This window comes from Typopeltis vanoorti, chromosome 6 (assembly GCF_054136105.1).
Source record: "Typopeltis vanoorti isolate ZY-2024b chromosome 6, IOZ_Tvanoo_1.0, whole genome shotgun sequence".
Classification (NCBI taxonomy): Eukaryota; Metazoa; Arthropoda; class Arachnida; order Uropygi; family Thelyphonidae; genus Typopeltis; species Typopeltis vanoorti.
The window spans coordinates 56,180,089-56,192,877 of NC_143554.1; the positions used below are offsets into that span (position 1 = coordinate 56,180,089).

The window sequence follows — 12,789 nt, forward strand, 5'->3', positions numbered from 1 at the left end:
CAGGAAAAATATAAGCAATACAAAACCAAATAAATGCAATTCTTTATTACCTATATAATGATTATTCATATAAGACAAACCAGTACTGTGTAAGTTTGCTTGACCTATAGAAAAAGATGTGAGCCAACAAGTACAGGATTTAGAAATATTCAGATTGGGGGGGGGGGAATAGAATAAATTTATTATTACTATGGATCTGAACAGACTACTTAAATTTAATGTCTGACTATTTAAATTAAGGTCTAATATTTAGCTACAAGATAACAACAAATTGTCTTTTTTTAAACAGACTATCACTATCTATAAGACAGCTACATAAGTTTTATTATTAAAACCAATATTTTCAATGTATGCAGACATGAATAACATAAACAATACAAGCAAACATAATTGTTTATTATACATATAATGGGCAATGATGTATGACAAACCTGCATTGTATATGTTTGCTTAATTTGCGGAGAAAGTTGTGAACCCACAGTAGGCACAGGATTTAGAGATACTTGAGTTGAATGATGCTGAACTGGATGAGTCTGGGACACTGCAACAAATGAACTTGAAGTCTATCAAAACAAAAATTACAATTAAAACAATTAGAAGCTGTACATTTATATAATATGTTCAGAAATTAATAAAGTATTAATTTATAAAAATATAAAATGTAACATTATCGGGGCTTAATTACATAAGAATAAATACAATGTCATTTACTTATTATAGGAAATAAATTTTATTATTATTATTATTTTTTATGGCATTTCCATGGAGTCAGAGACTCATCATGGGAGACCCAAATCAACTGTCATACACGCAAATCCTATCATACTGCTCCTTGAATCCATTCACCGTCAGGGAACTCATAACCAATTCTGGCAATCCATTCCACTCACTCACCACTCTTCATGCAAACAATCTGGTCTGCACACACCCCTACTATCCATAGTCTTACACATCTTCCACAGATGGCTTCTAGTTCTCTGACTATTTGTTACATAATGAAAAATTTCACTTGCATCAATTTTATAAAATCCCTTTAATATCTTAAAAGTTTCTATGTTCCCTCTCCTCTGCCTGTCAACAAAACTTTGTAACCCACAAACCTTCAACCTATTCTCATAGGGAGTATTCCACAGACCTGTCACCATCTTGGTCACTCGTCTCTGAATCCTCTCGACCATCTTCTGTCCGAAAGAAACCCAGGTGACCCAGTGTGCAGTAGTCAAGATGTGGCTGAATCATAGCCTTATAAAGAGGGATCATAACTTCCTTATCTTTACTTGTTAGCATGCCTTTCAACATCAAAGTAATCCTTTGAGCTATTTTACCAACTTTTGCAATATATACCCTGAACTTCAGTTCTTTGTCCACCATTATCCCAAAGTCCCTAGCCTCATCAATTTCCTGCAATCCAGTACCATCAATATGATACTCCATATGCAACCTTTTCAACATGAAGTGCATTTTACACCTTACATTTTGCATTAAATTGACAATCATTATCCTTTGCCCACAATGCAATGCCAATTTATTTAAATCATCTTGCAGGATATCTTCTTCTTCTTTGGCACTACAGCCCCATGTAGGGCCATGACCTCCCATTTTTTTTGGTTACATAACTCCCTACGAGGTGGGGTCGTTACCCCCATGCTCAATCATGTGTAATTTTCTGTGAAGCGTTGTGTTGTTAAGACTGGTTTGCCTGTTTGCAGGAGGAAAAACCCCAGATAAACTGGGGACAAAAACCCTGCAGTCCATGCCCAAGACCGGCTAACTTGGCTATGTCTGAGAAAGATCCTTAGCTCCTCATGTCAGCGACGAGAATCGAATGCAGGACACTCCTCTCCCAAGCATATGGTTGTGGAGCACATAACCACTCAGCATGTACCCTGCAGGATATTTACATCATCTTTATCAACTGTTGCTCTCCCCAATTTTGCACTATCAGCAAACAACTGAATATCCCCCTCTTAAACCTTCCCCTAGAGTAGTGGCCCTAGTACTGAACCCTCAAGTACTCCACTAGTCACCATCATTCTCCTAGACTCTACTCCCCCATATACTACTCTCTGGAGTCTGTCCATTAGTCCCACCCCCATCTCCACATTCATGCTACTAGCCTCATATCCATAAATTTTATTTAAGCTGAACATATACAGTGGATACCTGCTTGATGAAATAAACCAATTGTAGATCACTGATACAATAAACAATAATAGCATTGATGGAGACAGAGATGACATGTTTTGGATTAACACATTGAAAAAATCCTATGAACTGTACTGGTAACTAATTGTCATTACTTGGTGTTTAAAATCTACACTATTTTATTATTATTATTTTTTGAGGAGGAAGCAATATATATTATTAGTAGTAGTAGTATTATGAGTGCCCTTCCAAGGAGTCTAAGGATTCACTGAGAGAGCCCATTTAGGCACAATACCTATCATATCTCTCCTTGAACAGATTTACTGAAGATGCAGTCACAACATAGTAATATATTATAAAATGGCTAACACATGTAAAGGAAATCAGAATTTAATATCAACTCCTCACCTATCACATGCTTCTATAAATCTATTATGTATTCAAAACATCCATCTAACCCTCTCATGCATAAGAGTCTCATATGAGGACACATATAGATGGCGTTGATGGAGATGATTCGTAGTATAGGTTCGGTGTGGTGATTGAGACAGCTGTAGATATCCTCCCGCAATGAGTCTTCAGACTCCTTGGAGGTGTCAGGAATAATAATAACAATATATTTTCCTTCATAATAATTATTCATTCATAATTTAGTGCTACTGTATGCATGTAGTCCTCATCTGGGAAGACCAAAGTGTTCTTAGAAACCACATCAGATGGCAGGAGTATCAATAGAGTTACAGGAATACCAATCTCTCTCTCTCTTTGCAGTGCATGGTGATATCAAGGAAGTGAAAAGCTGCTGTTCTGTTGATTTGAATTTGGTGATTTTATGAGTCTTCTGGAAAGGTTAGTATGGTTTTATATATTGTTATACCTTGCAGATGAAGTGTGAATATTTAATTTGCTCATGTTTATTACCATATTCTTAAAACGAACTTGAAAACAACCTGTCCTCACATGAGGACAATATGTTTGTAAGGAAATCTATGCAGCAAATAGTTTGAGGTTAGAAAGTTCTTGTACAATATTTTTATAATTTTACTAGGGGGGCTCTCCCCCCTGATGCCTATGGCACCCCCCCTATTGAAGTCAAGTCCCTTTAAGAAGATCTGAATAAGCTAGCAGCTTGGACAGATAACTGGGGTTGCTGTTTTAACATAGCAAAGACCGAAGGGTTTGCAGTTTGAAATGCATAAGTATAACGATGTCTACTGTATTTTGAACTCTGATATAAGTGGTGGATAACATTCAGAATTTAGAATTGACAGTTGATAGAAATTTAAAGCTCAGGTGTGATATTGCAAAAGTTATAAAGATCAGATTGCACTGCTGATATGATAAGAAGGACACTGACAAGCAGAGACAGGCAGTTGTACTTAGTAAGGCCTTGATTAGCCCAGAACTGGACTATTGTACACACAATTGGTCATCTGGTTTCCATGATAATAAAAGAAACGTAAAAGAAAGTCCAGAATAACTAAAGTAATATCAAGATTCTGGAATAATGGTTATGGAGAAGAAGTGTAATTATTAACACTTGATGGAAAGGCAGAAAAACATTCAAGTTAGTGAGGAGATTTTACCAAATTAATATAAAAGGGATTATTTATAGGGTTGAGGAAGAAAGGAGAAGAATGAGAAGTCACCACAGTGAGTTGAAATTGAGGAACAGATTTTTTAAATAGCAAACAGGTTATGAGCAGAATGCATTTCTGGAGGATATTGTCAATGCAGAAAGTGTGAATTGATGGCAGGTATGTTAATGGTTGGGTGGTACCTATGATGAGCATGTTGACTCCATTGTCTGTTAATAATAATATTTAATTATGGATAGCCAATTTAGAGTCTATCTTCAAATAAAATTTTATTTATGAAACAATCATCTGTCTCCTTTAAATGTATTTCACATTTCAGTTCACAGAATAGTCAATTAGCAGAAATTTTATTCTAAATTCTGTTCTGGTTAGTCTAAAAGTAAATTTTCCAAGAAGTAAAGCATTTTGTAAACCACAATAAATGATGCTTTACTTGTTGTATAATGATTTGACTAATACTGTCAATAATCCTCTACCATACCACCAGGTAATGAGTATTCTTTCTTTTAGGGTTACACGGTGATCAGCATTCATTTTAAAAATTTTATGGAATTTACAACAGTATTAAAAAAAAAATTTTTTTTTATTATCCGGACGTTTCGATCTTCACATCAAGATCATCATCTGGAGCGTACATAAATATACAGGACAAGCTGAGTTACATCATTAACTGTAAGCTAGAGAAACAATGATTTGATCACGTTATTCTACTGGCGTGACCTCTGGTGGAAAAAATAAATAAATAAATAAAAATAAAATAAAATAAAAAATAAATTTTTACATCAAGCTAAATACTATTTTTACAATGACAGGAATAAACATTCTTTTAGATGGTTTTCTTTCAGAAACAATTAGTGTCCTATTTTTAGTATTACAATTCTTATTTTTGATTTACAATACTGGATTTTCTACAGTCCTGTTTATAGTTGTTCTTGGTGAGGAAGGTCGAATAATATATACCTTCCATATGTTTGGGATTTTTAAACCATCATTGTTGTTCAGTTTGGGGTGGTTGCTGATAATCTCACAGGCTTCCTTGAATTTCCGTTCATACCATGTTCTAGTGTGATGTAGACAGCTGGTGGTTTTCCAGTCAATTCCGTGTAAGGTATTCAGGGCATGATCAGAAAGGCCAGCTTTACCATAATTATTATATTTAATGTGTCGTTTATGTTCTTTTTGTCTAATAGGAATAGTGCGTCCTGTTTCTCCTATATATGGTATGTTGCAAGTACAGTATCCGGTATACTCCAGGGTGAGCTAGTGGAGGGAGTGGGTCTTTGGATGAGCTGAGTAAGCTTTTTAATTTTGCAGGAGGTTTAAAGGGGGCATTGAGGTTGTACTTTTGTAGTACTCTGTTTATTTTGTCTGATATTCCTTTAATGTAGGGAATGGTTATAGTTTTACTGTAGTCTGGTTTGTCTTTGTTTTTTATTGTGGTTTTGTAGAGAATTTTGTTTATAGTGTTTTGGCTGTATCTGTTTTTTTGTAAGTTATTACTGATAATTTTAAATTCATCTTTCAGTGCCTGTTCACCAGAACAAATCGTCTGAGCTCTGTTTTTTAGCGTGTTGATGACACCTAGTTTTTGTGTTGGGTGGTGGTAGGAGTTCATGTGTATATATTGTCCCGTATGTGTCAGTTTTCGGTAAACAGTGAAGGAAAGATTGCCCGAGGGAAGACATGTGATAAGTGTGTCTAGAAACAGAAGTGTGTTGTGTTTTTCAATTTCAATTGTGAACTGTATGCGTTTGTGTTGTTTGTTTAGGTGGCTAAGGAATGTGTCTAATGTCTGGCGGCCATGGGACCAGATCGCGAAAACATCGTCAAAGTATCTAAGCCAGACTTTGGGTTTTAGAGGGGAGGAATCTAGGGCAGGTTGCTCAAAATGTTCCATGTAAAGGTTAGCAATAGGGGGGATAATGGCGAGCCCGTGGCTGTGCCTTCTTCTTGTAAGTAGAAGGCGTTTTGCCATACAAAATAACCCGACCGTAATACATGCGCAAAAAACGCTGTGATATCTGGAGGGAATTTTTTCTGTAGGAGAAGGATTGTGGCATTGATTGGGACATTCCTAAAGAGGGCAGAGACGTCAAAACTGACTAATAAATCATCTTTTTCTAATGTAATGTCTTTGATGATGTTTATGAAGTGTTGTGTGTTTTTGATATAGGAAGGGGAATGACCTACCAACTCCTTGAGTGTTGCCACTAATTTTTTGGCTAAATGATACGTTGGGCTATCAATTCCTTCACGATAGGTCTTACCGGGGTGTTTTCTTTGTGAATTTCTGGTAGCCCGTAAATTCTAGGGGAGCGCACGTAATGAGGGAACAGATTTTTGACTGTATCTTCGGGCCATGTGGTAATTGATTTAAGTAGTTTCTCTGTTTTGTTTTTTGTTCTGTTAGTTGGGTTGTAGTTAACTAATTTGTATGTGTTATTGTCAGAGACCAGCAGATTCATTTTTTTCTCTATAAGTGGTACGGTTTAAAATGATAGTGGCTCTGGTTTTTACTATGTTCGGATTTGTTTTAAGTGATTTTATCGCTGTTAATTCTTGTTTAGTTATGTTGCTTGTTATTGTTTTGTTATGGTTTAAAATGTTCGCAGTTTCTATACGTATTTTGTCTGCTATGTTATTAGATATGAATCTTAGGCCTCTTTCCATATTACAAATAACTTCAAGTTTGTCTATCATTTTTGGTGCTATAGCAAAATTTAAACCTTTGTTAAGTATAGAGATTTCGTCTTTGTTTAGAGCATGGTTAGATAGGTTAATTATGTTATTGATACCTGTGGGTGATTGGTGGCTCCTGTTGTTTCTTGCTTCTGGTTGGTTGGTGTTGTTCACTGTGGCAAACTTTGAATATGGTGGCTGGTTTTGTCGTTCTTTTAGTCTTTGAAATTTGAAAATTAGGTTTTCTTTCTTCGTTTCTTGGATGTGGTTTGCTGTGTTGTCCGTAATCCTTTCTAGGATTATCCAGATATCTGCGTTTAAGTAGCTAGACAGATCTGTTTTTTCTTTTAGTAGCTGGTTTTGTGTAGTGGCTAGATTCTTTCTGGTAGCGTGGATCTGCTCTCTCAGTAGTGCTTTCTCCATATGGTGGTGTATTCTTTGTGCCTTTGTTGAAGTGAATTTTTTCTTTAGCCTGATGTAATTAGGAGTGATATCGCTGTCGCCACAACGGATACAGCCAAAACACTATAAACAAAATTCTCTACAAAACCACAATAAAAAACAAAGACAAACCGGACTACAGTAAAACTATAATCATTCCCTACATTAAAGGAATATCAGACAAAATAAACAGAGTACTACAAAAGTACAACCTCAATGCCACCTTTAAACCTCCTGCAAAATTAAAAAGCTTACTCAACTCATCCAAAGACCCACTCCCTCCACTAGCTTACATTGGAGTATACCGGATTTATTGTACTTGCAACATACCATATATAGACAAATTTTGCCTATTAGACAAAAAGAACATAAACGACACATTAAATATAATAATTATGGTGAATCTGGCCTTTCTGATCATGCCCTGAATGCCTTACACAGAATTGACTGGAAAACCACCAGCTGTCTACATACTAGAACATGGTATGAACGGAAATTCAAGGAAGCCTGTGAGATTATCAGCAACCACCCCAACCTGAACAACAATGATGGTTTAAAAATCCCAAATATATGGAAGGTATATATTTGACCTTCCTCAGCAACAACAACTATAAACAGGACTGTAGAAAATCCAGTATTGTAAATCAAAAATAAGAATTGTAATACTAAAAATAGGACACCAATTGTTTCTGAAAGAAAACCATTTAAAAGAATGTTTATTCCTGTCATTGTAAAAATAGAATTTAGCTTGATGTAAAAATTTATTTTTTATTTTATTTTATTTATTTATTTTTTTTCCACCAGAGATCATGCCAGTAGAATAACATGTGATCAAATCATTGTTTCTCTAGCTTACAGTTCATGATGTAACTCAGCTTGTCCTGTATATTTATGTACGCTCCAGATGATCTTGATATGAAGATTGAAACGTCGGGATAATAAAAAAAGTTTTTTTTTTACTACGGTTGTAAATTCCATAAAATTTTTAAAATGAATGCTGATCACCGTGTAACCCTAAAAGAAAGGATTACGATAATTCATGGAGATTTGATCCACAAGCGATGTAATCAATACGGTAAGCTGAAGATCCAAGTTTCAAATTTGATCAATGGACTGGCATTTTTAAAACGGTGTAGGGACAGCGATATCACTCCTAATTGCATCAGGCTAAAGAGAAAATTCACTTCAACAAAGGCACAAAGAATATACCACCACATGGAGAAAGCACTACTGAGAGAGCATATCCAAGCTACCAGAAAGAACCTAGCCACTACACAAAACCAGCTACTAAAAGAAGAAACAGAGCTGTCTAGCTACTTAAACGCAGATATCTGGATAATCCTAGGAAGGATTACGGACAACACAGCAAACCACATCCAAGAAACGAAGAAAGAAAACCTAATTTTCAAATTTCAAAGACTAAAAGAACGACAAAACCAGCTGCCATATTCAAAGTTTGCCACAGTGAACAACAATAACCAACCAGAAGCAAGAAACAACAGGAGCCACCAATCACCAACAGGTATCAATAACATAATTAACCTATCTAACCACGCTCTAAACAAAATAAAATCTCTATACTTAACAAAGTTTTAAATTTTACTATAGCACCAAAAATGATAGACAAACTTGAAGTTATTTGTAATATGGAAAGAGGCCTAAGATTCATATCTAATGACATAGCAGACAAAATACGTATAGAAACTGCGAACATTTTAAACCATAACAAAACAATAACAAGCAACATAACTAAACAAGAATTAACAGCGATAAAATCACTTAAAACAAATCCGAACATAGTAAAAACCAGAGCCACTATCATTTTAAACCGTACCACTTATAGAGAAAAAATGAATCTGCTGGTCTCTGACAATAACACATACAAATTAGTTAACTACAACCCAACTAACAGAACAAAAAACAAAACAGAGAAACTACTTAAATCAATTACCACATGGCCCGAAGATACAGTCAAAAATCTGTTCCCTCATTACGTGCGCTCCCCTAGAATTTACGGGCTACCAGAAATTCACAAAGAAAACACCCCGGTAAGACCTATCGTGAAGGAATTGATAGCCCAACATATCATTTAGCCAAAAAATTAGTGGCAACACTCAAGGAGTTGGTAGGTCATTCCCCTTCCTATATCAAAAACACACAACACTTCATAAACATCATCAAAGACATTACATTAGAAAAAGATGATTTATTAGTCAGTTTTGACGTCTCTGCCCTCTTTAGGAATGTCCCAATCAATGCCACAATCCTTCTCCTACAGAACAAATTCCCTCCAGATATCACAGCGTTTTTTGCGCATGTATTACGGTCGGGTTATTTTGTATGGCAAAACGCCTTCTACTTACAAAAAGAAGGCACAGCCACGGGCTCGCCATTATCCCCCCTATTGCTAACCTTTACATGGAACATTTTGAGCAACCTGCCCTAGATTCCTCCCCTCTAAAACCCAAAGTCTGGCTTAGATACATTGACGATGTTTTAGCGATCTGGTCCCATGGCCGCCAGACATTAGACACATTCCTTAGCCACCTAAACAAACAACACAAACGCATACAGTTCACAATTGAAATTGAAAAACACAACACACTTCTGTTTCTAGACACACTTATCACATGTCTTCCCTCGGGCAATCTTTCCTTCACTGTTTACCGAAAACTGACACATACGGGACAATATATACACATGAACTCCTACCACCACCCAACACAAAAACTAGGTGTCATCAACACGCTAAAAAACAGAGCTCAGACGATTTGTTCTGGTGAACAGGCACTGAAAGATGAATTTAAAATTATCAGTAATAACTTACAAAAAAACAGATACAGCCAAAACACTATAAACAAAATTCTCTACAAAACCACAATAAAAAACAAAGACAAACCAGACTACAGTAAAACTATAACCATTCCCTACATTAAAGGAATATCAGACAAAATAAACAGAGTACTACAAAAGTACAACCTCAATGCCCCCTTTAAACCTCCTGCAAAATTAAAAAGCTTACTCAGCTCATCCAAAGACCCACTCCCTCCACTAGCTCACCCTGGAGTATACCGGATACTGTACTTGCAACATACCATATATAGGAGAAACAGGACGCACTATTCCTATTAGACAAAAAGAACATAAATGACACATTAAATATAATAATTATGGTAAAGCTGGCCTTTCTGATCATGCCCTGAATACCTTACACAGAATTGACTGGAAAATCACCAGCTGTCTACATCACACTAGAACATGGTATGAACGGAAATTCAAGGAAGCCGGTGAGATTATCAGCAACCACCCCAAACTGAACAACAATGATGGTTTAAAAATCCCAAACATATGGAAGGTATATATTATTCGACCTTCCTCACCAAGAACAACTATAAACGGGACTGTAGAAAATCCAGTATTGTAAATCAAAAATAAGAATTGTAATACTAAAAATAGGACACCAATTGTTTCTGAAAAAAACCATCTAAAAGAATGTTTATTCCTGTCATTGTAAAAATAGTATTTAGCTTGATGTAAAAATTTATTTTTTATTTTATTTTATTTTTATTTATTTATTTATTTTTTCCACCAGAGGTCACGCCAGTAGAATAACGTGATCAAATCATTGTTTCTCTAGCTTACAGTTAATGATGTAACTCAGCTTGTCCTGTATATTTATGTACGCTCCAGATGATGATCTTGATGTGAAGATCGAAACATCGGGATAATAAGAAAATTTTTTTTAACACGGTTGTAAATTCCATAAAATTTTTAAAATGAAAAGGTAATGAGTATGATGTAGACATTTTAAGAGGAGAGGTAGAAAAAGCAATAGGATGGCTAAAATACAACAAGAGTCCTGATAATGTCCTGGTAATGATAACATCGCTGGAGAAATGATTAAATATGGTGGTGAAAGTATCATCAACTATGTAATATGGTATGGAAAGAAGGGAAAATGCCAGAGGAGTGGGTAAAATTATACAAGAAAAGAAAGAAGCTAGAATGTAAAAATTATAGAGCAACTGCTTTGACAAGTCACTGTGTTAAGGTGACGATGATGATATTGGCAGAAAGACTGAGAACACAATTGGAAGCATACCTTGCAGAACTGGAAGCAGGATTTAGGAAAGATAGAAGCACAATTCAACATATTTTGACAATTCAGTTAATAGCAGAGAAAGCTAGGAGAAAAAACAAAAACATATATATCTGCTTTGTTGATTTTCAGAAGGCATTTAACAGTATAGACCAGAAAGTGACATTAGCAGTGCTAGAATCCTATGGAACTGATAGAAAATTAATAGCTATATTAAGATATAATAAAATTAGTTTAATCTTTTTTCCAAGTGTGAGCAAACAAAGAACTTTCAACAGCTATATTAAGAGATTTTACAAGAATGCAGTTGCAGCAGTTAGGATAGGAGATGATTTGGGGAAACGATTTAGAACAAGCAGAGGTACTTGACAGGGGGGTGACCCAATATCATTAAGCATTTTCATCACACATTTAGAAAGCGCAATGGATAAAATGAAGAAAGGTGCAAAAGGAATATTGATACATGGGATGAGAATTAACAATCTGAGATTTTTTTTTATGTTGAGCCCATACACAAGAGGTTGGTAGATCAACCTGTAGTACATTAGTACCTTGTATGGGTTGGGAAAGAAGGTACTTGTTCACATTGGATTTGAATGACTGTATATCGTATTCCTTAGGGAACCCATCAAAGGGAAGACTGTTCCATAGTATAGCAGTTGCAGGGAAGGAGGGAGAAAAAACTTGTTCTGTGGGTTTCAAGTTGCACTGTGCAGGGATGTTGAGCAGCAGCTGCACATGTTCCAACGAGCTTAAGTACTAAGTGGGGGAATTATTGATGCTATTTCAGATAAACATTTTCCATGGAAATATTTTTTATTTTTTTTATGAGACAGTACTGGGTTTTATTTGCATTGAAATTGACTAGGTTATCTGAACCCCATTGGAGGATGGCTTGCAGGTCTGAATTGAGGGCAGTGGTGGTTGCTGTTCTGTAGGTTGAGGTGAGTTGTGTGGAGTAAGGTTTATCAAAAGAAAGGGAGGAGTACAATGTGCTGTCGTCTGCAAAACTGTGTATTGGGCTGGAAGTAAGCTGAAGTAGGTCATTAATATATAGTAGGAAGAGGGCTGGTGAGAGGACAGAACCTTGAGGAACCCTGGCATTAGTCGAATGGTGAGACGATAAGAAGCCATCCACCACCACCACACATAGCGTGCATCCAGAGAGAAAGCTGGCAATCCAGCTACAGAGGTCTTGAGATACACCAAACGATGGCAGATTGCTTAGTAAACCCTTGTGCCAGATCCAGTCAAACACTCTGGAGATATTAAGTTCAACTGCTTGATGCTATTTTGATGGCATTTGTCCAGATATAAGTGACAAATACCAGCAGATCTCCTGTTGATCAGCAGCGACAGAATCCATACTCACAGTCGTTTATTAGACTGGTAGCTTCAAGGTAGTGTAGGAGTTGGGAATTGATGATTTTTTCCATTACTTTAGACAGGACTGAGGTGAGCAAGATGGGGGAGGTAGTGACAGCAATGACTTGTCGCCCTTCTTGGGAATGGGTTGAATATAGGCCAATTTCCAGGCTGTGGGATATTGGCCTATATTCGGTATATAGGCGACATAGTATATATAAGCGACATAGGACAGCAGACAGTTATGGTGAACAAACCTTCAGGACAATTGGGGCATGTAAGTGCATGTTAAAAACGAAGCAACGAAGATCGACTTACACCCCATTCAGTAGAGGATAGAATGTGAATGAGATTCAATGCTCTCTGTTTCTGTTAGTTGACAAACATGTGCAAGGAATGTTAAATTTTCTGTCAAAGATGGGTCCCAAGAACTTGGCTTCTGTTGCTACTGGAATAACAGTT

General features: G+C 36.2%; 1 protein-coding gene across 4 annotated transcripts in view; it reads right to left on the reverse strand.

The window, feature by feature from the left end:
- pdm3 (POU-domain protein pdm3) overlaps positions 1 to 12,789 on the reverse strand; it is a 442,629-nt gene that overhangs the window by 143,607 nt on the left and 286,233 nt on the right. For all 4 annotated transcript variants that reach the window (XR_016548447.1, XR_016548448.1, XM_090394167.1 and 1 more), the window contains one exon: positions 432 to 563. Coding sequence is in view for 2 of the 4 variants with exons in the window: in XM_090394167.1 (XP_090250293.1) it covers positions 432 to 563 (132 nt within the window). In the remaining 2 variants the exon portion in view is untranslated. The remainder of the gene's footprint in view (positions 1 to 431; positions 564 to 12,789) is intronic.